Source organism: Chenopodium album, chromosome 14 (assembly GCF_948465745.1).
Source record: "Chenopodium album chromosome 14, dcCheAlbu1.1, whole genome shotgun sequence".
NCBI classification, from domain to species: domain Eukaryota; kingdom Viridiplantae; phylum Streptophyta; class Magnoliopsida; order Caryophyllales; family Amaranthaceae; genus Chenopodium; species Chenopodium album.
In genome coordinates this window covers 31,733,971-31,761,114 of record NC_137847.1, presented here as the reverse complement: position 1 = coordinate 31,761,114, position 27,144 = coordinate 31,733,971, and the positions used below count along the sequence as shown (strand labels likewise).

Genomic DNA, 27,144 nt, shown 5'->3' with positions numbered 1-27,144 from the left:
CCTCATAAAGGTCAACTTACTCTGAGTTAATCAAAAGTTTTGCTTATTTTGAAAAGACCGAACAAAGGTTTGCTCATTCTGGACAAATTTTCCATTTTTTTATTACTATATAGTTTATAAACATGGTCATGTAATATCTTGTTATTGTTATAATTTTTTACTAATATCTAATTATTGATGGTCAAAGTTGATGGTTAAAAAAAAAATAATATATATATATATATATATATATATATATATATATATATATATATATATATATATATATATATATATATATATGTATATATATATAAAAGATGAGGGAGGGAGTATTATATTTGGCCAATAAACCTTCCAACCCTGAACAAATAGAAAAATGTTAATTGTGGTCCACGATTGTAGCCAGAGAAAGTCTAGTTATACCTTATAGTGATCAAAATTTGCACATGGAAACCACAATCTCAAACTTGAAACCAGTAATTGATCAAAATCAGACACTAACAGACTTCTATGGCTACAATCTTCTCAAATCATTTCCATTCAGAAACAATAATTTGTCTTCTAATAATTTATGTCACAAAGCAAACCCGCCCACCTCAGCATAGGTAGTAAATGAACAGATCGTGGACGATTAAAAAAAAAATTAAAAAAAAAAATATTTAATGTGCCAGGTAATTTTAACTTATGCATATCAGGAAATGTTGCGTAAACAAATTAGTGCCATGATAAACCAGTTTGTATCACAACCAAGTTGATTCGCATATTCTCTCCTCTCTAAGATTATACTTATAGCAATCACAGGCTCACTTCTTTCCACCACCAGAAACATTGAACTTGAAAAAGATTATATCACCATCTTGAACCACATACGTCTTACCCTCCTGTCTATACTTCCCAGCGGCCTGTACCATACCAACAAATTCGAGGCATTAAACTACAAGGAAAAGCAATCCAACAAGGGAGTAAGAGCCGCCTACAGCAAAATACAAAGTAAATATTCATCTGTAGGACAAGATAGGAGTTGAACCCCCAAAAGACAGCTACATGATGAGCATGAAGAAAGTCCCAACATCCATTATAACTGCAATTACATATATTGCTTGATGAAAAGCTCAGGACATGTCGACAACAAAAACATAGATGACAGTTATGAAGCTTAGAAAATTAGAACACGGTTTACTTAGAATATTTCAGAAATTAGAGTGTCTCTACATCACTGAACACATTAATAAAATAATGTAGCTAGCAATGCTAAAATCACCTAGTTAATTGGTGAAAATTTATAGATAATGCATATCTTTTCACTTGTGAATAAATAAAATTGTGATACAAAAACAAGAATAAAAATCAACTTTCCAACTGAGGCAAAAGCCCGAGACATATCATCAATACCATATTCTAAAACATGGTAAAAAATCATTGACCTGTCAAATTCTCAATCGAGCCGTGAAAAAGACTCAACAGAAGAAAACCTTCACAATAGTTTTTCAACCACTTTGGATACTGATCATGAATTCTATTCAGTTTTTAAGACCCAAGGAACTCAGCAGATAGCAAGATAATGACTTCAAAACTCAACCAAATTGTATCTTATCACATGCAACTTCCAGAGTTTAACTGGACCCCACATCAGAATCTTAGAATAGAGCTCTAAAATCTACATGACTGACATTGATGCCAAGGGTGAAACTGAAAAATAATATAAAATATATATAACAACATACCATCTACGTTCAAGATCCACAGTCCCCTACCACAGGAAAACAAAATGACTTCATTTCCGGAAAAAAAAATATATATATACCCTAGATATATGGACATAAAAGTCACAACTCGAGACCAACATAAAAATAAAATTCTTAGAATCAGATGAAATAAATGGATGAAAACTAGCATGATTCCATGGAATGCACAAAAAATATTCTACATTCAATAAGGTAAGTAGGATTTTTTCGCCAGCATGGTAATGCAAGTAATGGTTATACCTTCACAACTCGAGACCAATGTAGAAATAGAATTCATAAAATCAGAGGCAAAAATGCATAACGGCTGCCATGATTTTATGGAATGCACTAAATATATATTCTACATCCAGTAAGGTATGCAGAATTTTTTCTCCAGCATAGTAATGCAAGTAGTGCTTATACCTTTACAGTTGACTCACTGCCAAGTTCCTTCAGATCCTCAAATTTCATGACCTGAATACAGAAAAATACATAATCACGTAATTGAAAAGCCATGCCAAAGTCTCCCATATTTGCAGTGAAAGAGAAAAAGGGGAGGGAAGAGGGGGGGGGGGGGGGGGGGGAGTACAAAACGAAAAAGAACAAACACATACAAGGAAAGACTAATACAATGGCTTTGGCCATGGTTTATACTAAATGTACCCCACATGAAGGAGCCTCTTTATTCAGGTAATGTTTCTTAACTTGCACTTTCAATTGTTAAAGGAACAGAATTCCATGATGACAACATAATTGGAGCAACATTTAAGCTAATGAAGATAGGTGAAGTTCTTTTTGCAAGAGACGAGGCAGAGATGCTCATAAAAAGATAATTCAACTACGTTCATTTTACTAGGTGAGAATCTCTTGATTCCTGAAAAATTAGTTGGAGATGAATATCTATGAGATTTGAGCAGAATGCTAGTTGCCCACCTTTCTATTAATAATTTAAGGGAAAAAAGGCCAATCAGCAGATTTCTAAGCTTTACTCCAAGAGAAAAGCAAGTGAAAGTTGGTAGCTTAGACATATAGTCACTGGTGCATTTTTAGGATTTCCGAAATTCACTACTTTTCATGTATAGATGTTCCAACTAAATACTCCGTATATGTTTTCTTATTCGCACATGTACTCCCTTTTTATAATATATATCTCTATCTCCTATGGGATCCTATGATACCTTGAATACCCAACAAGTTGCAGTAGAAATAACAGTGGAAGTACAATATGATGCAAGTCATACTACTTTTGCGCTTAATCAAAAGGGAAACCAAGCGCTTAATATAGTCCACAAAAAAAAAATACTCAACAATCAGCCTCTAGCCTAAAAAGAGAACCTGTAACAGAAACAAATCTAAAATAAACTACCAACTTTAAAATTCAAAGCCGAGAAAGGAATAAAAGTATAAAAATTACATTTCACATAATACTGGAAGTTTTGAGAGTTTTATCTTAGGGTATGCCCAAACACTATTTATGCTTGCACTTTCCCACTTGAAACATTATCCTGATTTTTAGGGTTCAGCCAAATTTGTAATTTTTGCTACCTTTTCGAGTACATATCCCAGATTTTAGAGTTTTGCTATTCAAACTTTTGGGATATGGTAATATACAAGGCACAAGAATTATCAGAGACTTCATAGTCCATCTGTCCATCATGCAAGTTAAGAACTACATAAAAGAGTTACCTCAGCACAAATAAATCCTCTCTCAAAATCAGTATGGATTGCCCCTGCAGCTTGTGGAGCCTTTGATTGCCTTCTAATTTGCCAACACTTTACCTGAAATGATATTCAGTCCAGTAATTGGAATGAGAATAAATCAAAGCTGTTTTTTACAAAAAAAAAAAAAAAATATTATTTCTTAAAAATCAAATAAAATGAAAGTTCATAAAATGTTTGTACACCCTATACATCTAAAGTCAGGAAGTAGAAAGAACAAATCATAGCAAAAGTAATTTGCCACATTATTGTAGTTCCTAATAAAGCTCGTTCTCTTCACTTTTTAAATAATAATCAAAGTCTAGTAAAAATAATTTAAGTTCAACCAAAATAAGTCAGTCAGTAAAAAAAAAAGTTTAAATCAATAAAAATCAGTAACTTCAAAGAACAAACAGAATATAATAAATTTGGCTCAATAAGGTGCATATTAAAGGCCTTAGTGTTAAGCACGGAATTAAAAACCAGTAACTCAGAAATATCATTATGTAACGGGTATTGGATTCCCTTTTACTGAAACTCCATTATCAATTATCATCATGACATATGAACATCAATCACGTTGCATTATAATGCTTTTTTAATCGTCGCGTTGGTTTGGCATTCCCATGGTTTTCTGTTTTTTGGTTTTTTGTTTTACAAAATCATACGATATATGTCACATTTTGAATCAAAAATTAGTTAAACTTATTAAAATCCTAATAATATTGAAAAATTAACAACTGAAAAGTAGAAACACCTTTTTCTTGTTTCCTGTTTTTGGTTTTTTATTTTTAAAAAAATGAAAACTGAAAACAAATAATGATGCCAAAATACTACTCCCTCCGTCCCAAATTACTCGCAACGTTTTGACTTTTTGCATTATTCACACATCTCCCTTTGACCATCTTTTTTAACTATTATATGAAAGTCAATGTAGTCGCGTAAGATGTTGTTGGATCTATTTTAATGTTAATTTCTTATTATAAACTTTTTATAGCTTATATTAATAAAAGATATTGACGGTCAATCTTATGCATCGACAAGCGTGTCTAGATAAAATGTTGCAAGTAAACTAGGACAGAGGGAGTAATTATTTCTTGTTTACCGAATATGTTACCCATCCATACTATGATTGATTTGGATATATTATTTTTACAAAATAGTTTATAAACTTACAAAATGTACACAACGCCTAAAATCATTAATGTGAACTTTTTCCTTTGCGCTAGCAATGTTCTGTTATATTCATTTGTTACAAACTATCACCATAACAATGCGATCGATCAGCTTTTTTAATGTATATACTTTCACTGTTTTTTTAATACTTTCAACACACTTTTTCCCGATATTTAAGGAAAGTGGGTCTTATGTGATTTAACACGTTTAAAATGCAGTTCAAATATTGTTAGGTGTATAATTAAGCGGGTGATGAGCGTTAAATAAGGGTAATACTACAACTTTCACCAAAAAGAAAAAACTTTCCAATAATAGGGTGTTGCAAACATTGTAACATTTTTATTCTAGTAAAGTGTTGCATGTTTTAAAAAACAAAGGAAGTATAGTGCTAACGGCTAACTTACATCACAAACTCTTACATGTTAACGGCTAGCTTACATCACAAATTCTTACATGTTAAGGCTAACTTACATCACAAATTCTTACATTGTTACATTTTTATTCTAGTAAGTCTTACATTTTTATAGTACTAACATGTTAAGGCTTAACATCAATAGTTCAATAGGAAAGTTCACTAATCACATAACAAATGCAAAGTAAACATAAAATTGAACGTTAGTCTATGCAACGAGACAGTGACAATTGACATTCGTCAAATGTTGCGCCTCGTGTATAAGAAAAATTCAGATAGATTTTTCTAGAAGAAATTGTAGTTTTAGTTTTTTTTTTTTTTTATATTTAAATATTCATATGCATCGATTGAATAATAACTTTTAAATCATCCTTTGAGCGTCACTTAAGAGGCATTCATTACCGGTCTCAATCTAAGCCACATCTAATGGACATGAATCGAAATTTGGATATCATGGGGGTGTTCCCCACTCAGCTATGTGTTGCACTTCATAGACTCATAAGTGACATGACATCCCAGCATCCAAAGGTGGTGCCAAGTATGCAAAGGTTCATGTATGACAAACTAATACAAGTAAAGAAGCTAGTCCATGGAAATAGTAAGAGTGGTAGGATGCATTTTGGGACATGGAATATTGGCTTTTCACCGAAAGGTTGGTTGAATTAGCAAAGGTTATGAAGCAAACAATTAACATAACGTGACTACAAGAGACCAAGTAGATTTCCATGGGGTTATAAGCTTTGGTACTCGGAAAAGGATAAGGGCAGGGATGAGAAGGTATCTTAATCTGGTGTAAATGTCTAGAAGTACTAATCAAATTAAGGAAGACTTTGAATAAGTGGTGGCACAAGATGGACATGTGGGCTAAGGGTGGGTTTGAAAGTATTCATGGAGGTTTTGGTTATGAAGATAGGAATGAAGTTAGAAATGATGGATTTTGCATTGGCATATGACTACTATAATGAACACTTGGTTTCTGAAAAAGGAACTCTCACCTAGTGTCTTTGAGGAGTAGGGGAAATAAGTCCAATTAATTTATTTGTAGTAAGAAATGTTTGGAGGAATAGTACTTAAATACCTTTGTATAAGAAGTTAAGAACAATAGTGATGTCCATGCCACCTATCGAGGGGTCAAACTAATGAGTCATACTATGAAACTTTGAGAGGGGGTGATCAAAAAAAAGTTAAGGAGAAGTATAAGATCTCGAAAAACTAATTGGCTTTATGGGAAAATCGACTATGGAAACAATCCATTTTATTGGGATAGGAAGAATCTACATATGAATTTTATTGATTTGGAGAGAAGACCTATTATAAGGTATTAAGGGAGATACTCCTACTATAAGGTATTAAGGAAGATACTTTGTTGGGCTTTAACAAGGAAAGCTGTTAGGGTAATAAAAGTACATTATTTTATTTATTAGACTCTTGATTTTATATTGACTTTTTAATGATTTAAATGTTTATTAAGCAATTTTTCTTCCCGAGACACAAGTTACTACTATTTGATTTATTTGTTTGTAGAAAGGAAAATTACGGTATCAAAGTGATATTTTATTAACACTCGGATTAAACGAAGCAAAGGTCACAAGCCCAATCAACTCACATGTGTATTAACCCATTAATTTTATATTGCATATAGCCAAGTGTAGGCCTTAGAGTACATCAAGTGCTTACTAGCTAAAACAAAGAGGGGGAGAGCTTTAAATGGAGTAGCTCATGAGCATCTCTCTTTCCTGCGGGTAAGCCGCAAAGTAAAACCTCCACCGATTTTCGTGGGAACCAAATTATAAAGCAAGAAAAGATATAGATGGAATCAGCTGAGGATGGGAGCAAAATACTCGGAGGAGCTGAGATGAGTAAAAGGCTTCTTATCTTTCTGTTAGGGGAGCTCTTTGGGAATTCAATTCGTATTTTTAGGGGGTTTAATTTGGGGATGATTTTGAGGCTAGGTTGACTATAAATTTGAGGAATACATCTGAATTGAGGGGGAGAGTTGTACCGAGGGAACAAACTGGAGCAACAGAGGAAGGAGGGAAGAAGGAATTGATGAATCTGCTTATTGTTCGTGGTTGATTCCCCAAAGTTCAACTCTAACAATTGGTACTCTTAATTTAATTAGTAGCTTGTTTGGTTTATTTGCAATTAAGGGATGTTTTGTGGTTAACGTTAAGGTATAAATGTTTTATACGGCTCGATGGACGATTAACAATCTAATACTAATATATGCCTCCAGATTCCCTATCTCATTATTCTTGATTTTTTTTTTTTTTTTAGTATCTCAATTTTATTAGTACTTTATTCGTTTTCTATTCTGTAGTTTATTTATTAGATCATATCATTATAACTTCAAAACAGAGTTTCTAACTTACCCTACTCCATTTTAGGAGGTTTTAGTTAGGTTTATTTTTGGTAGACACGCGACAGTCATACCAAAAGCATTCCACGGAAATGTATTGATATCTATAAGAGAGCTAGCGCAAGTATGCAACCCATTGTTTAGAAAACCCTGTGATAATTGGAGTTCACTAAGGTTTTACACTTAGCTCCTTTACTTTTGCCATAGTCATAGACGGAGTTTTATTTCAAGATTATATAACATGATGCATGATGTTTGCTTATGATATTGTGTTAGTTAATGAGACAAAAGAAAGCGTGGAAAGTAAGTTGGAATTGAGGAGACGGACTTTGGAATCTCGTGGCTTGAAAGTGACGGAAGTAAGATGGGATATTTGGAATGTACATTAGTGAATTGAGAAACAGGAAGGTAAGGGTGATCACCTTAGATGGGATGATTTTACAAGGTTTTCCGATATCTATGATTTATTAATAAAAAGGGTAGAGAATTAGATGAAGATATAGCACACATAATCAAAGGAGGTTGGTTAAAGTGGAAAAGTGCTACGAGGTTTTTATGCGATCATGGCATGTATGAGAGAACGAAACGTAAAATATACTAAATAGAAATGTTCTAAAGCATTGCTACGTGCATAAGATGAGGTCGAACATTGTCAGAGATGGAAGGCGGCGTCTCAATGTCTCAAACAAGCAAAGATGTGTATGTTGCAGTATAGATGCGTTGCCATAAAGAAATATTCGACTAAGGAATGAGATAATAAGGAAGAAAGTAGGGCTACATCCATTGAATACAAGATGAGGGATTATCGCACAAGGTGGTTTGGCCATGTGAAACGAAGATCAAGTGAGGCTCTAGTAAGAAGCCGGACAAGGTGGCAATGTGTTGAGATCGCAAGGGGTAGAGAAAGACTAAAGAAAACTTTAAAAAGGGTAATTGAGAATGTTATGAGTCCTTGTAATCAATGGAAATATGATGTATAGGGCAGAGTGGAGGGAGAAATACACGTCGAGGATGTGTCATGGTTAAAAATATGTATATATACTCTCTCCATCACTTATTTTTAGCTCCACTTTCTTTTTTCTGTAGTCCCTTTTATTTTGTTCGTCTGAAAATGATTTACAACTATTTAAACACATTTAATAATTTTGTAAATTTTACATCATATAATTTGTTTTAAAAAGTACTCTAAACAAATTCAATTTATGATATATATTATATTCAATTTAAAGTACTAATTATTATTTCAATCTAATAAATAGAAAAGAAAAAGATATACAGAGAAGGAAAATATATTTTAATTTAACTTTTTATTTATTATTTTAAAATTAAATTTTTAAGAATCAAGATTGTTTTTTTAACCACATAGTTAAATTGGTACAGAGTATACATTTTCAAACATGACAGAATGTAAATACATGAAAATTTCTCAACCTAATATGATTATTATGCCAACTTCTTAAGACTCGTATTATTACATGAAAATACGTTTGCAAAATGCATTACAGGTTATAATTATATACAACTAGCCAGCGTCCAAAACAAGATAGTCACAAGCTGTAAACGTATCATGTAAAGCAATATGTGGATAGAAGATGGTTACCTCATCTGGGCCTGCAGTAAAGAAGTAAATCAGATTAATAGCCGTGAACCCAGTCTTAATAATCTTTGGAATAGCACTGCAACAGCACAAATGCAACCACAACCAAATGATCATTCTTAAAATTACCACTTCTACTACAGATTATTAATAATAAAAATAACAATAACAATAATCTCTACCCTTTTAAATCCCACAACATGTGTTACTGTTTCAATTCTGCAAGTGTAGTGACGGTTATGCCCTTCCTTTTTTTTCTTCTTTTTGTTATTTCCCGTTGATTGACTTCGGTCTTCAACACTTATTCATCATTCTTGCTTTTTCCCCTTTTCATGCTCTACCATTCATTTCTTCCATTTGCTTTCTCTCTCCTTTGAACCGATTTTCTCACACAGACTCCATCTCTCCTTTCTCACTTCATTTTCTCTCTCTTCACTCTCCACTCTCCACTCATCTCTTCTCTCCTCCCTACATTTTTTCCAGTTTCTTCTCCATTGAAGCGTATTCCAAGTTTTTCATTGAAGCCGAGGTATGATCTTTAGCTTTTTTTTTTTTTTTAATAATCACGGAATATCAATTTGACAATCTAGGGTTTGGTTTAATTTCACAACTATTTACGAGTATTAACAGTATAGACTAGGGGATGGAATTACTTCAATTTCTCACCCCTTTAGCTCAATGCACCCCTAGGTGACAATTAGTGTGATGGTTTTGCAGAATTGGGTGAATTTCCAAAGACTCCTGCCACGTTAGGGAAGAACATCGAACCTCGGGCTGTCAAAAGCGACACGACACGAAATAAGCGGGTTTGGGTCAAGAATTCGCAACCCGTTTACATAATTGGGTCGACAGGACACGAAAGTAAACGGGTTAGGTTTAACCCGATTATATAAATGGGTTGAACGAAAACCTGTCAACCACCCGACACGCTTAATCTATAATTGAGTAGTAAAAAAACTGAAAATTTTTATTCAAAACTTGTAATTTTGTAAATTACCTTGACACCATTTATACATTTTGGTAATTTTTTGGCGGTTAATTTGGCGAAAAAATTATAATTTTCATCTTTTGTAAATTAAATCTAATTTTGCGGTTTATTTGAAACAATTCTTATGTATGGTTATATACTTAAAACTACTAACTTTAAACCCTTGTGGTATATATTGTTAAAATTACTAACTTAAAATTATTGTAGTATCTTTATTGAACTAATGATGTCTTTTTTTTTTTAACTGAATATTAATTAGTTTATTACATACTATTTGGGTAAAAGGTTACATGGGTAACCTGTTTAATAAGCGGGTTAGGTTTGGGTCAAGGGTTTTTCAACCAGTTTAATATCGACACAAGCACGAACCCGACATGACACGACCCGTTTGACAGCCCTAATCGAACCCGATGAGCAAGAAAAATCCTTCATTATTACAGAGAGATAGTGAGGTAATTAGCTTAGCAAACCTACACAAATGGCGATTGCTACCGGTTCATCTTCATTGTCGAAGGCTCTTCTTAATCCTAAGAAGAATGTTTTGGCTGCTATGCACAAGAGTTCCGTCGATCACAGTCTTCACAAATATGGTTTGGTTCCTCTTTCTCTCTCCTCTTTTTTGATTGACTTTGACCTAATTTTTGTGATTGATTTTGTGTTTGAGATTTGATGATTGTTATGGTCCAATGGAACATCGTGATATCAAAGAAGCCCTAAATCGGCTTCCTCGTGAGATTGTTGACGCTCCTAATCAGTGTCTTTTGCCTGCTATGGACCTTTCTATAAAGCATAAGTACCTTCCTATCTCGCTTGTTTAATAATCTGGTTTTACTATTTACTTACCAAAAAAAAAATTCCGGTTTGTATTTTGTGATTGTTGGCTTCAAATGCGTTTTGATTTAGGGTTATTGCTTTAATTATTGCGGAAACAAGTATATTTTTTATTAGTAATTACTTTTGTTGATGGTCTTATGGATTAGTGAATTGCATTCTCAGCTAATTTCGTAGATTGTGAAGTTCATTTTGCAAATGAAACGATTTTGTTGTTATAGAATGAAAAATTCGAATCAATATTTGCTTGAAATGGCTTGTAAGTTGTTATTTACTAATGGATTTATATAGTGATAATTTGGGGAATTTTGGTTACAATCACTTTGATATGAGGTAATAATGTTGGTATTTTGGTTTTGAATTTGATTTTATGGGAAGATATGGGATTTCTTCGAAAGCTGTGATCTTTATACTGATTTTTAAGGTTGGGAATTCTAATTTCTATCTTGAATTCTAAAAATGTTCTTGTGAAACATTAAATACAATGGTGATGCACTGTACAAACTAGAGTTGTTGTCTCCTGTGTTTGAAAGTAAAGAGGAAAGTAATGCCGGTAGTTGATTTGTTTAAATATATAGATTTAGTTTGAAACAATTATCTACCTATTTCAGGTTTACTTTGTTAGGCTATCACTCTCTTGATGTTGGTGCATTATTGTGGTACTACTCACATAGAGTGGTTCCAGTAGTTTTTCTTTTATCATCTTATTACCTTGTCTTCATTTGGACAAGGGGAGGTTGGGTGGTTGTGGCTCATATTCTCTACTACTTTTTTTTTTCCTTTTTTCAGAGCTAAATCAAGTGATTAGATTTCTTTTTCACAGGTTCATGCTTATGCGGTAAGTGTTTTGAAAGAGTTGACGATGATGGACTATCTTCTGCAGTTAGTCCCGGCCCTTCGTTTTGAGCTCTCAGATAGATCACGCCTATCTCATTTCCTTCTGCAACGCTATACTTACTTGTCCTTTTTTTCTTCAATGGATTATGTTGTTATATTGATTCCTTGGAATTATGTTTTACATGCTATTTTGAAATTAGATATGTGAAATTGGAAAGTATGGTAGTGCAACATGCTTTTGGATAATTGCATTGTTGGTAAAAATAGTAAATGCCTCAATAATACTTATGTTAGAAGCATTTACTTTGGTGCTTTTAGCTCTATTATTCACATCTTGATCTGAATGTGTCAACTAATGATGCATTGCTAATTCTTTTTGTGGTGGTTTTCATTAATATACCATATTTTAAGCAATTTGATTGGGTTCAAATCTTCTATTATAGATCTGGAATTCGAATAATGTATGTAGGATCAGGTGAAGATGAGTTATAAGACCAACTCTTGGAAAGTGTTCTTATAGGACCTATCATTTTCGGTAACTATAGCTTTGATCTTCCAGTCATAACTTCTGTGTCTTACATGTATTTTTTGGTTTTAGAATCTGATATTTGGGAACTTGTCTTGCGTTGTTTGTGAGAAATCAAAGGCAATTTTGTCAAATATATCAATTTTTTTGTGGTAGCGCTTTCCGATCTTACAACATTGTTTGTTTGTTTGATTGAGTTTGTGTGAATTTAAATTACAAAAGGAAATAGTCAAGAGCTTAAAATGTGCTTCCTAAAATTCATCTTATCAAGGGGGGAGCAATCTGGGATGGATTATTACAACAAAGCTCTTCTATACAGTGGGCATTGATTTAAAAATACGAAATAGAAATAACTTGGAGTTGGGCGTTCATATTTCAAACTCTTGACTTCTTCGATTACATTCCAATTTTTACCCTCTTATCATTAATGGATGGATGACATTTATTTGTGCTGAATTGCTATAGCATGCATTGGCATTTGCCTGCTCTAATTATTTTGCCGACACCTCCCAGCACCACCGGCCAGGTAATCAAGTCCCTTCATTCTTCTCTCTCCATCTGCTTCCCTCACAACTCTCCCTCCCCTTTCTTAGGCTATCAATTTAGTTGTCAGTATATTTAATTTGGTGTTATTCTATGGTGGAATATTAAGCTAATACTTGTAATTAGTGATGTTATCAGAGATTGTACGGGTCCTTTAATTGAATTCTATAACTAATACTTGTAATCAGTGATGTTATCAAAGCTTCCCTTTATTTTTTTGGCAGTTCATGTGCTTTAAGGGGACACAAAGTTGTGGTGTTCTGGCATAGGGTTTAATTAGGAAGGACCTGTGTATACTCGCCAATTCAAGAGGGTGAGTCTAAGTGAGTAAGTGGGATAGACTTGACCCAACTCAGAAAATCGTTTACAGTTTTATGCATGCTTTGTGAACTGTCATAATTATTTGCATGCTTTGTGAACTGTCATAATTATTTGGATTGATGTAATGAATTTTGAATTTTGTAGTTGAGTTTGGTGATTATGAAGATATTTTTCTTTAGGTGAATTGTTATTAATGATAAGCTTTGTTGGCTTGAATTGGTAATAATTAGGTTGTTGAGGCATTATTATACGTAATGGCTAATGCACACCTGCTGGCTGCACAATGCTCAGCTTAGTTTAGTTGAAGTGAGTTAGCTTACTCTGTAGTTAATGTATAATATGTTTTAGTTGTACTGTCGACTTGTCTCTTTGTATTTTCTACTTAAAAGAAACAAGTACAAATGCTGTTTTTTGTAAATTTTTTATATTAGTCCTGTTATTGATCTGTGCAGGTGTTTAGGGATTTCCCCTAACAAAGTTAATTACTGGTTTTTTAACCCTTTCTATTAAGTATGTTGGTATTCCCCTTTCTATCAAGTAATAAAAAATCAAGGTTTCATACGCAAAAATCTTTGCAAAAACATCTAGACACCAAATACCTTATAGACCACATGGTTAGTTGGTATCATTTGACCTGCATAGTTCTTGATTGTTATGTGGAAGCATCCTTCTTTTCCAAGTAATAAAAGCCTTACCTTGGTTATGTAAAAGTAGCATTTATTTGGTTCTAGAATTTTTCAAATATCCATTAGTGGATCCGAAATGCTTTAGCAATTCACATTTATTGGATAATATTGAGTTTATATAATGACTTCTTCAATTAAAGTGGAGTATAGTTATCATATAGTGGAACTGCCTGAGAAAGTAGAATCTTAGCTACTGAGGTTAGAGGACAGAGATGCATCCATCTTTTGTTTATAAGCAATGATTTATGTGCTTATTGTAAGCTTGCATGTTCTCTCAATTTTCTTATTGGATGGTTATATATATATATATATATATATATTATACTACATATATACTTCGTATGTTATTTTCTATGCATATACAAAAGTTTGTGTAGGAAAAATTGGAAAAAATACAGGAAGACAATCGGCTTGCTTAGAACCCTTTAATTTGTTGTTTATGGCATAATAATTTTGGATGCTAATCCGAATCTTATAAGCATTGGGATAGTACAATATTGGCTGTAAACATAGCAGGATTTGTAATAGTATCTCTTTTTTCTATATGATTTGCAATTTGCCTAATTATACCTTTTAACTTATTATGATAGAGTATTAATGTTCTAATTGCTTGAAATTTTCCAGCCAATTTCATAGCTTAATGAAGGTATAGTCTAAAGAGTGGAGAGTTGAGTTCACCTAAATTTGATGATTGTGTGTTGTGACACTAATTTTTGGAGCTCTATATTTGATTTCCTAACTATAACCTTATATGACTAAAAAGTGGAGTAGTATTTTGTATATGCCCCCTATACTAAAATTCTTTAATTGTGCAAATATCGCCTTGCGAATTTAGTGCTTGAAGCAGCAAGGGTAGATGGTGTTTCATAAGTTCAAGTAGGAAAGGTATGTGGTGCCATTGTCATAGCAGCTGGGAGGTAGTTGTTTAGTGTGTATTAAAGGCAATTTGGAAGGTCTTGAATGTGACCATGTTGGTGGAAAGCTAACAAAGGATGCCATGAAACTGTTGAACGGGGGGGTAACATTTTGGTCATTGGATTTGCCGGTGGAGGAGTTCCTATCATTTCTACGAACATAGCTCAAGGAAATGGATAAACTACGATGAGATTTTTTAAAAAATTACAAAACAATAGAAGATGGAAGAGTGATGAGGGGATAAGGAATGCAAGGAAGTAAGAGAGATGCTTTAGTAGCACTGTCATATGATACTTTAGTAACACTGTAATACCATATAGTTTATTTTTTATTGTTAAATAGTGGGAGAACAATAGAAATGCTTGTGATCAGGAAAACATGAAAGAAATGACAAATTTTCAAAAAAAAAAAAAAAAGAAATCATTTGTTGCAAATCATATGAAACATATTTTTTTTTTTTTGGCAAATGTTAAAAAAAATAATAACAAAAGGTAAATAGGTCTTTATAAAGTAATTGTCCTGTCTTCATTAAAAAAAAAAAAAAAAAAAAAAAAAAAAAAAATGTAATTGTCCTAATAACTTTTAATACTACGTAATTGAAAAGGAAATAGAAAATAATTATACAGAGTTTGTCAAATAAGGTAAAGAGGGAGAGTGAGATTAGGATTATGATAAATATTTAAACTATTAAATAAATGTTATACGGATGGAAAGAAGAAACAATGCAAGAAGTTGGATGAAGAGGTATAAGACTGAGAAATAAGATAGAAACCATTATTCTTAAATGGACCTGATTTACACTAATTTATTATGTACCACCAACATTAGAGACAATATGATTATTTTATTAATAAAAAAAAAAGATCACTATATTAAAATAAAGGTTATTAGGTTGAAATAAAAGTGTGACATTAAAAGCTATAAGAGATTAAATTTTTTAATGAAAATTTTAATATAATAGTCAATATGAATAACAAAGACCACTATGTTAAAATTAGGTCACTATTCAACATAATGTCGTACTTTAAGTTCATAATAACATTAAAGGTCACACAAGTATTAAAAAAGGTTACTATGTTAAAAATAAGGTTACTATATTAAAATTAGGGGTCACTATATTGAATGTAATGTCAGTTACGTGTGTAGAAATCTTAGGTCCTCAATAATATTATTGTGGACAATGGCGGATCTTGAAAGGATTTCTTTTGGGGGCCGATAATTTTTAACGTAATTGGATGACTATCTTTGTCAGATGTTGTGTCTTCAATGAATAACACTTCAATGAATTTGTCATAGGTTTATACATTCATTAGTCATTAGTGCCTTAATTTATTTACCATCTATGCATCACGATTTGATTTACAAGTATTGAAAAAGTTAAAAACACGTTGTGAACTACTACGAATAGATATTACTCTATACGAAGTACTTGAATAGATATTACTCTATACTTGTGAAATATTAATAAATTTTGATAACGTCGTGTCACATATAATTATCAATTCTAATTACTATAATAATATACCAATCTCATAGCGAAAATAAATTTTAAAATCAAATTCATGAAAAAAAAAAAAAGAAAAAAGAAAAAAAACGAAACATAAATAAATTGAAATTGATTAAAGAAAAAAAAATACTTGTTTCATTAATAGTTGATGAAATGATGGGTTAATACTCGAAGCCTTGAATGCAATTTTGGAATAATGGACAAAAAATATACGGAGTACTACTATAGATGATTGTGATTGGTGAGAATAGTTAGAAAGAGGGAAGAATATGTGTCAGACTTTTTAATTGGAAAATGGAATTGGTTTCCTACAATAAATTTAAGGGAATTCAGGCATACTGCTCATTATGCAATTTGTTAGGCCTTCTACACGTTTTTTTAACCTTATTGGACCAGATCTCACACTTCAAGAGCTTTTACTGTCTCCATTGCACATTTTTTTTCCCAAATGTATCAGGGGCGCCCCTTATATAATCCGCCCCTGATTGTGAACCAGGTCCACGCAAGATTTTCTAAGATAGAAAATGGGAAACAAATCTAAGAAAGAGGCGGCAGGATACAAATTGGATTTCCCTTTCTCACTAATCGATCATGTTATGAAATATTAAAACAAACTATGAAGTATATTGTTTGCCCTATAATTAACATTCATTTTATAAAAAATAACTTAAAAATATTACTTAAGTTGTTGCTATCACTATTATTGTAAATCCAAATATTAGTATTTTTATAAACACTAATTACATTTCTAAAAATTAATTATAAAACACCTTATTATTTTCACGTTCCCATCAAATATCCAAAGTTACATGCATTTGTCATACACTTAAAATCAATAGAACGATAGCAATAATTTCTGGCAATAACTACATCAATTACTATTGCACATTTGCTTACGTCGCAAATTACCTACAAACTCTGTTTCACTTTATTGGCCTATCGCGCGCGATGGCTCAACTAGTAATAATAAGTATAAAAATATTAAATAATTTTTGAAATAAAGACAGCTTCAATTCAATTGACATAATTTTGTATGGAAAAGAGAGATATATTACTCGGAGGTCAGAAGTAGCGTACTCTCCAATTCTCCATATAATAGAAGTTTTGGGTAATGAAGAAGGGGTTTGTTTTTTTCATTATATTGAAGAGAAGCCTAAGTGAGGTAAAGCAAAAACTTAACTAACGGGAAGTTTTTTAATTCCTCCAAGTTAAATCTAGGCAATGTCTTCAACCAATTTGTTTCTCCATTATTTAAATGAGGGGGACACGGTACTAAAACTAACCTCTGAACCATGTTTGTTTCACAGTATTTAGCAGCTTCATCTTCTGGCATGTCACAAAGATTTTTCTCAAAAATGCCACTGAACGGGATAATTGGTTCACCTCCATGTTCTTGCACCCTGATTGCCGCAACAACAATGAAAGTGAATAAATTTATAAATTTAAGTGTATGAGTTCATGCATACACAAACAAGAATTCGATCATCAAATATGTGGCTTATGTATGTATGCACAGACACAGCTACACCCTTGCACAACACAATAATAAGACCAACCAAAATCACATTTACAGAAAGAGTAAGGAATAAATTTAATCAAAGAGCATATGCACATGAGTGACCAGCAAGCCCAGCACTCCAAAAATCTCAGAGTAACAATTTCCAGAATGACCCAAAGATCTAAGTTCCTTCATTTATCCTAACTGGAAGAAACTTAAAACTGAATTTTGTGATTTATGATACTTAATGAACAAATACAGTCATATAGGATCTTATTAAATTCGTTTCAATGTCTGCTTTATTAAAATCTAATTTTTATAATTTGATATAAACGATTAAAGTTATGCATTGGCAAAATAAGACAAGTTGCAAGTAACAAAAAACATACTAATAATGAAACATATGATGATGAAAAAGCTGCAAAAATGACCAACACCATATGCCCTAACTAAGAGAGGTACTATCGAGCTTCCATTTAGTTAAGGTTCCAGTCCCGACTTCCAAACTTAAGATATGAGTAGGGCCATGTCACTAAGTCTATATCTTAATAAAGTAATTTTAAACCATGAAGTAAAAGATCTACTATAAAAACAATACTGCAAGAATTTGGTGAAAAGTTACTGTATTCCTGAATTATGAACCAATTTTCAGAGAAAGTACTACATCAAGATGCTTTAGTATAAATGATCCAGAATCTTTAAATAATTGCCTTCAGGAAATACTTGGTTGTAGGATGAAACAATTATTACCCAAGCAACTTATTTTCTCATGAAAATCTCCCAGTAGTATGTTTCAAAAGAACTTCAGAAGTATAGAATTTTGAATTACTAGAAATCTATAAAAGTTTGCACTGATTTGGCATCAAACCTATTCCCTCTTAATGATCTATAATCATGTTTATTGACCAATAAATAAGGCATTCGAATCATACAGAAGCTCATAATTTAATCCTCTCATTTAACAAAAACAAACACATGTAATGGACCGAGCAGTTGGGCTCGCTAAGCCACCTATCATCAAGCAGAACCAAAGGAGAGGTAAGATTGTCCAACCAATTACAACAGCAACAAATGAGGAGGTGGCGCAAGAAGACAAGAACAATTAGAGGAAGCAGAGGGCAGTAGCAATTTTGGTAGTGGAACCATGGCAATGCATTGGTAGAGAATGAAGACAAGAAATTAAGGACAGCTAATACTACTTTGTAATCCTTGTGTATAAATTAAGAGATTAGGGCAAGAAAGAGGTTATGACATTAGACTGATTTGAATTGAGCTTTGTATCCTAAAGATATTGTCTTGGAGATTAGTAGGCTTAAGCTAGCTTTTATCTTTTCCTTTCATGAATGAAACACCATTGCTAGCTGCCTTATTTGCTCTGTTTTCGTTGCTTATTTCTGTTCTTAGTGTAAGTGAGGGTTGAGTCTCTCACAAGTGGTATTAGAGCGGTGGTCCTGTGACTCCCAGCGTCGGAAACCACCCTATGGAAAAAAAAAAAAAAGACCGGAAGAAGAAGCTATGACTCGAACAGCCACCCAACGCTGCGACGCGGCTGAAGTGAGGCTAGAGGAGGTTGAACAACAACTAGGTAACCTATCGAAGCGGTTGAAAGGCCAAGAGGAGACTGAAGAATTCCTTGGAAGAGGCCGTACAGAAGTTGGAAGGGCGGTTAGACCGGTTTCGCACTCAACACGAAACTGAGAGGAATATCGAAAAGGCAGACCAACTCAAGTTCCAACAAGAATGGGCGTCCAAGGTCACCCAAACCTCCTCCACTCTTTGCGGAGGCAGAGGCTTCGGGAAACCGAAACAACAATCGATGGAACCAAGATGGGAACGAAGAAGAAGAGGAAAACAGGGGCTTTGGAGGACGGTGGAAGCATAGGAAGTTGGAGATGCCGGTGTTCAACGGGGACAATCCAGATAATTGGATTTTGAGGGCTCGGATGTTTTTCAAGTTCTATGGGTTGACTCAGAAGGAGAAAATGGAGGCGGCGATTGTAGCCATGTACGGAGCGGCCTGAAATCAGTGGGAGAACAAGAGAAGACCGGTGCGGTCGATGGAGAACCTCAAACAGAGGGTGTTGCGCGAGTTCAGGAGCTGCATGAGCAGTGGCTTCGAGTACCGACGAACATTTATTGGGTTGGCTGCACCTTTGGAGGATATCTCATAAAACGTGATGCTTGGGCAATTTTTAAATGGGTTGAGGGAGGATAAAGGAAGAGGTCCGATTGCTAGATCCGACGAATCTGGAGTGGAGGAGAGAAATCGGGTTAATCAGATGAAGAGAGGAGGGAGTGGATTTTGGAGGACGGCCAGTACTTCCATAGGCCCATCAACTTCGACTTTGAAGGCCGGTAGTGGTGGGCTTATAAGCACATATGGAACCCCTGGCCAACCCAGACCATCAAAAGCTGGCAAACCAGAACAACAATTAGTCATCACACTATCAGCTCTTCCAACCAGAATTCCACCGCACCTCGGCGGCGTCTGACAGAAGCGGAATTACAGGAGAAAAGAGTAAAGGGATTGTGCTTTAGATGTGATGAAAGATGGGGGTGAACCACCGTTGCAATAGTAGAGATGAGCGTGTTATGGTGGCCGACGAGGGCATAAGGGTGGAAATTGATGGCGGAGAAGGTGAGGAAGAGGAAAAGGTGTCGGTGGAGGTTTCCTTTTGTTCCATGGTGGGATCAACTAATCCTAAAACTATGAAAATGCAGGGTAAAATCGGTGGTGAGGAGGTGATAGTTATGGTGGATCCTGGAGCCACGCATAATTTTATCTCCGTGGCGTTGGTAAACAAAACCAAATTACCAACCACCAACAGCAGGCCGTTTGGGTGGCACTCGGAAATGGTGAAACGATTAATGGGAATGGAGTATGCCAAGCAGTCAAGGTGAAGTTGGAGGGTGGGGTTACCATTGTTGAAGACTTTCTACCCCTCGTAATGCCGATGTCATCTTAGGTATTCAATGGCTTGAAAAGCTTGGTTCCGTCACCACAAATTGGAAAACCCATGTTATGAGGTTCACAGTTGGTGGTATGCCGATCATTCTCACGGGTGACCCAACATTGGAGAGAACTCAAATCTCTCTTAAGGCTATGGTTCGCACCTTAGTTGGGGAGAAACAAGGGGTGTTGGTGGAGATGGCACAATTGGAGGGAGATAAGAAGGAAGTAGGGGTTAAAGTTCCTGGGAGCAACAATTAGTAGTTTCGAGAGGTTTTCAACCTTGCCACACAGCCGCCTCCCCACCGTGCACATCAGCACCAAATCGCACTAAGGGGGCAAGTGATCCGGTGAGTGTACGCCCTTACCGTTATCCCCAAATACAGAAGGATGAGATCGAACGACTCATTCGAGAAATGTTAGAGGCAGGCATCATCAAGCCTTCTTGCATCCCTTTCTCAAGCCGGTCCTCGTTAAAAAAAAAGATGGTTTGTGGAGATTTTGCATTGATTATAGGGCCCTCAACAAAGAAACCGTGCCCGATAAATACCCCATACCCGTCATAGACGAGTTGCTTGATGAGCTTTATGGAGCTTCGGTGTTTACTAAGTTGGACCTCAAGTCCGGCTATCACCAAATTCTCATGAAGGAGAGTGATACACATAAAATCGCTTTCCGAACCCACGAAGGCCACTATGAATTTTTAGTGATGCCCTTTAGGCTCACTAATGCACCCGCCACCTTCCAATCATGATGAACAATGTGTCCCGGCCTTATTTAAGGCGATTTGTATTGGTGTTTTTTTATGATATTTTGATTTGTAGTCGGAATCTTGATGAGCACATTGAACAGAGAATGGCTTATTTGGGTCATGTGATCTCTAATGAGGGAGTAGCCATGGATGAGGAGAAAATCAAGGCCATACTTGACTGGAAATTCCAAGGAGTTTGAAAGAATTAAGGGGTTTCTTGGGCTTAACGGGATATTATCGCAAATTTGTCGCGAAATACGCCCAAATAGCTGCACCTCTTACGGCACGGATACGGAAGGATGCCTTCCGGTGGACAAAGGAGGCAACTCAGGCATTCCGGCGGCTGAAGGTGGCCATGACCACGGCCCCTGTTCTTGCGATGCCCAATTTTGAGAAGGACTTTGTTGTTGAAAGTCTTGAAACAGACGCAAGTGGATTTGGGGTTGGGGCTGTTGATGCAGTTGGCCGGCCCATAGCCTTGTATAGCAAGCTGTTAGGTGTTAAGTGTTCAAGCCCAAGGGAAGTCCATCTATGAAAAAGAGTTAATGGCCGTCTGTTTTGATGTGACTAAATGGAAACATTATGGGCAGACATTTTAAGATTGGAACCGATCAACAAAGTTTGAAGTTTATAACCGAGCAACGACAAGTGGGTCACGATTATCAGAAGTGGATTCGGAAGCTCATTGGATTCGATTTTGAAATCTTATATAAGCCTGGAGCTTCTAATAAGGTAGTTGATGCCTTAACAAGGAAGGGTGAGCCCAAAGTTCAGTTTGGTGCCTTGATCCACACTCAAATGGTGGACTGGGCGGCTGGAAGAAGAACAAAAAGAGAAGAACAAAAAGAGATGACTGGATTAAAGCCACAACTCAACAGATTGAAGGAGGGCTTGAGCATCCAAAGGGGTTAATGCTACAAGGAGGGAAGTTACTGTAAAAAGGAAGGATTGTCATTCCAAAAAACTCGACCTTCATTCCTATCATTTTGAAGGAGTATCACGATACTCCGATGGGAGGTCACGAAGGAGAGGTGAAAACTTATAATCGCGTGGCCGCGTACTGGTTTTGGCCGCGAATTCGGCAGGATGTGAGGAATTCTGTTCAAGAGTGCAAAATATGCCGGAGGAACAAGGGGGCGCAACGCCACCCACTTAGGTTGCTATAGCCCTTACCATGGATTTTATTAAAGGACTTCCAATTTCGAAGGGGGTGGATTCGATCTTGGTGGTGGTTGATCGACTCTCCAAATACGCCCATTTCACCGACCTTCGACATCCCTTCAATGCACTCAAAGGTAGCACAACTGTTTGGTCACAAAGCTCCATGGGTTTCCGACCTCGATTGTTTCTGACCGAGATTGCATCTTCATGAGTAACTTTTGGTAAGAGCTATTTCGCCTTCAAGGCACCCACCTAAAGCGCAGTACCTTATACCACCCACAAACTGACGGCCCGCCGGGCAATCAGAAATTGTGAACAAGGGGTTGGAAATATATTTACGCTGTTTTGCTAATGATAAGCCAAAGTCATGGGCTCACTAGGTGGCTAGCTTGGCAAAGTATTCCTATAACACTTCACCTCACACTTCCACCAAGGTGACACCCTTTAAGGTAGTTTATGGGAGAGATCCACCGAAGTTGTGGCGCGAAGGGGAAGGGCAGACAGGGTGGACAGCCTGGAAGAGTGGCTCAAGGAGCGAGATTTTATGTTAAACGAGTTGAAGGTGAACTTACTGAGGGCACATCAAATTATGAAAGCTATGCGAAACGCAGAGAAGAAGAATTTGACATCGAGGACCTTGTGTTCTTGAAATTGCAACCATACCGTCAGCGTTCCTTGGCTCGTAGGCCTAATGAGAAGTTGGCAGCAAGGTTCTATGGTTCTATTCAGAGTGATACAGAGAATTGGCAAGGTTGCTTTTAAACTTGAACTCCCTGCCACATGAAAGATACACCCTGTGTTTCACATCTCACAACTCATGAAGGCCATAGGAGGACAACCGGTCAATCCGACTTTGACTGTGAGCAACTCACTCCGGAGCTAGGAGCTCTTGGGAGTCAGGTAAGGCAAGCATGGCCTCGAGGTTCTCATTAAGTGGAAGGGGTTGCCACACCTTGAAGCAACCTGGGAAGATGAGACTGCCATCGATCAGAGGTTTCCGACTTTTCACCTTGAGGACAGGAGAGTGATGTAATGGACCGAGCAGTTGGGCTTGCTAAGCCACCTATCATCAAGCAGTACCGAAGGAGGGGTAAGATTGTCCAACCAATTACAACAGCAACAAATGAGGAGGTGGCGCAAGAAGACAAGAACAATTAGAGGAAGCAGAGGGCAATAGCAATTTTGGTAGTGGAACCAAGGCAATGCATTTGTAGAGAATGAAGACAAGAAATTAAGGACAGCTAGTACTACTTTGTAATCCTTGTGTATAAATTAAGAGGTTAGGGCAAGAAAGAGGGTATGAGATTAGACTGATTTAAATTGAGCTTTGTATCCTAAAGATACTATCTTGGAGATTGGTAGGCTTAAGCTACCTTTTATCTTTTCCTTTCATGAATTAAACACCATTACTAGCCGCCTTATTTGCTCTGTTTTCGTTTTCGATGCTTATTTCTGTTCTTAGTGTAAGTGAGGGTAGAGTCTCTCACAACACACCAGTATGTCAACATCATATCTTTCAACATAGAAAACCCCCGAACCATAGATAAGATGAATATACCCATTACTTGTGAAATTACGCCCCTGCTATAGGCAGTTGCCATGATTCATAATCTTTAGTTCTTTACTTACTAAACTTTTGACATTCCATCTATCATAAAAGGAGATTTTACATCAAACATTAAGTCAAACAATTCTCATGACTTATAAAAGTGATTTTATGTCAAAATAAACTACAATTCAAACTCAATCCAAAAATTATACAAGACTTATAAAACACTTGAGGTAAATTGGTGACAATACTACAAAGAATTATAATAAAAACAAACACTAGAAGATATTATTTGTAAAAGTATAACCCAAAACAAAACATGAAAAAGCAAATATATAAAAGGAGAGAGAATGACCAAGAGTAGAGTTATAACTATTGGAGTTTAATGCATCTTGAGTTCTTGACACAAAAATTTAACCTTCAAGATTTCAATAATCTACATGTAAAAATTATAAAATGTTGATAATATGAAAGTATACATCAAGACGAATCTAGCATAACCTCACTTGACTTGACTATAAGTCACATTAGATTGACACATGATAGTGCGTGAATGTAATGTAAGGAATCAATATTTAGGGGAGGGCATGTTAGTCATAGTCTATTAGTAGTTACTTGGGGAATAAGCTAGAGGATTGTTAGGAGGGATTTTCTATAAATAGGTCTCATTAGGAGGAAAGAGGACATGTTGAATATTGAGTGGTTTGTTACTGAGAGAGAGTGAGCCTCGAAAGCTCATACTTAGGAGATAATCCACCTCTCGAAAGTGGAATTATCATTCGATTTACTGTAATTCTCATCGTAGCAATATAATCATCATTTTCTTCTTAATTTGCTGCCATTGTTAGTACAGTAAGCTATGTCAGTTCCTAGCAAAAGTGTAAAATCTTGATTGTTGCAATTAATTGAGAATGGAAGAACTAAATAAAATCAAAATCATTCCATAACCAAACTATTGTAAATTGTTTTTAAAATAAAATTTCCCTAGTGTCCTTGATTTAGAATTTTCTTTGCGTGGCCCTCGGATCCAAACCCGAGTCAAACCCTATCTCCTAACCAAGTTTTCAACCATTTATTTCTAAAATCATAGGAAAAGATCCGTAACCAAATGGATGGAAGTTTCCATGAATTCTTGATACACATTACATTTAACAATCTGGAATAGACTTTCAAAAAATCAGGAGAAAAAGAGAAAACTAGAAGACACAAAATAATGGAATGTGAAAGACAGTTCACAATAAGGTGTATGAAATGTTAGGAGCTAATCCCTATGACATGCATCTATAGATGTTAAAAACGAATAAGTTATTTACTCGCCAGTGATCGATCTATAATGCCCTGCACGTTTAAAAGTTCTATACTTCATCCTTCAATAAGATTGATGTATCTTCAGCCTCCTCAATTTATTTATTATAAATTGAGTGAATCTAGAATAGAATAAGTTATAGATACACATTACAACCAAGAATTTACAAGTATATTAATCATTAACGCATCCATGAAATTTGGGAATTTAGATTATGTTTAGTTTGTCGCCGTCAGTAATATAGACTAAGGTGACTACAGAAAAACTATATGTCTGTATTACATACATAGTTTGCTACGCGTAACAGCAATGTTACCAATACAGATAGCCAAAAATAAGCAAGATGCACAACACAAAAACAAAATAATGCTACATACCAGGCATGAATTTTTGGGAGAAACTTGTTCTTTTTTCTTTGGTAATCTTTCTCGGTCATATTAACCTGGCCATGATTATAGTCAGCACCAGGGGAAAAAAAAAAAAAAAAAAAAAAAAAAACATCTAGAGTTAAAAAATTAAGCTTTTGAGAGTAAGAAAGAATTGTTAAAACCAAAGCTTCATAAATTGCTGAACAGAAATAGGAATTGGGATAGCTTATTTTCACGGAATGACAAAGACTATGTTTGTTAACCTTACAAAAACCACTACTCAAATGTATATAAAAAACATCATTCTTCTATTCTATTCGCAGATATAATGTAGCGTCCATTTCGCTTCACATGAACCACTATCCATCCATGCCTTCTTCCAAAATTAATAACCTAGTTTATAGATTATCAAAATTGCTAAGCTTGCTCCCAATGATGATCCACGTGATAGCAATCAAAAAACAAATGACAAGACTTAAACATGATATTCTCAACAATGGGCACATTCTGGTGACCCTTAATATCAGCTCCCCTAACAATCTCATAATTCAACTCATTTCTAGAAATAGTTCAATGCACAAGACACCTAGTGCAATTTATCATTAAAAGAAAGTAGTGCAATGCACTTGGCCTTTTGCATCCATATATAATGGATCTATTCATTTTCATATGATCATATATTTTTAAACCTATCCAACCGGATGTGAAACTCATAAGATTTGTGAAAGATGAGCACTTTACCAACTACGGTGACCCCACATAGGTATATTATCACCTGTTTTAAAGTCCAAATTCCAAATTTTACTCTATGGGTGGAGAAAAAGAATCAACAAGGAATTATAAATGACTGAGAGCAATTTTTTTTTTTTTTTTTTTTGCTACTTTCTCGACAAGTGAACGCAGAAGTGTAGCCAGCTCAGTTCAGAATTTTTTTTTTTTTTAAGCCAATAGTACAGCTATTTAGATCTTACATTCTATGGCAAAAAAAAATTACTTACCAAATAAACAACAGGCTTTGCAGTAAGCAACTGAAAAGTATTCAGGACCTCAACATCAGCAATTTTCCAGTCCCCTAAACGAATATCTTTCCCTTCAAGAAGCCATGCTTTAATCTGTAAAACCAATTGCACAATGAATATATTCTCATACGTTCCCATACATACACAGAAATGTGCTTCAGTAGAGCTAGGTAGCATATGAGATGGCAACAGAGAATGCACTTGACAGTACAGAAACATAATATTTAAGAGCAAAGATTTGACAAAACTGTTTCACAATCTTCCTTCCAGAGAAGGGAAAGAGTGACATGAAGAAGATAGGTTCAAAAAGCATATAAAAAATATTGCAAACACTACACAGGCAATTATTTCAGTTAGGAAGAATCCACATCCTTCGTCTCTAATTAAATTGTGGTGAGTCTGCTAACCATATATTTCTCTAAACAAACATATTCTTACAA

The 27,144-nt window shown here is 35.1% G+C and overlaps 1 protein-coding gene across 2 annotated transcripts in view; it reads right to left on the bottom strand.

Moving 5' to 3' along the window:
* Positions 1–443: 443 nt before the first annotated feature.
* The window catches only part of LOC145580196 (obg-like ATPase 1), a 38,873-nt gene continuing 12,172 nt past the window's right edge, over positions 444–27,144 (bottom strand). For both annotated transcript variants that reach the window (XM_081637598.1, XM_081637599.1), the window contains exons 7-13: positions 26,684–26,797; positions 25,695–25,759; positions 17,386–17,502; positions 8,952–9,027; positions 3,393–3,485; positions 2,130–2,180; positions 444–884 (exon numbers count right to left, since the gene is read on the bottom strand). In XM_081637598.1, the coding sequence (XP_081493724.1) occupies positions 786–884; positions 2,130–2,180; positions 3,393–3,485; positions 8,952–9,027; positions 17,386–17,502; positions 25,695–25,759; positions 26,684–26,797 (615 nt within the window). In that variant the 3' untranslated portion in view covers positions 444–785. The remainder of the gene's footprint in view (positions 885–2,129; positions 2,181–3,392; positions 3,486–8,951; positions 9,028–17,385; positions 17,503–25,694; positions 25,760–26,683; positions 26,798–27,144) is intronic.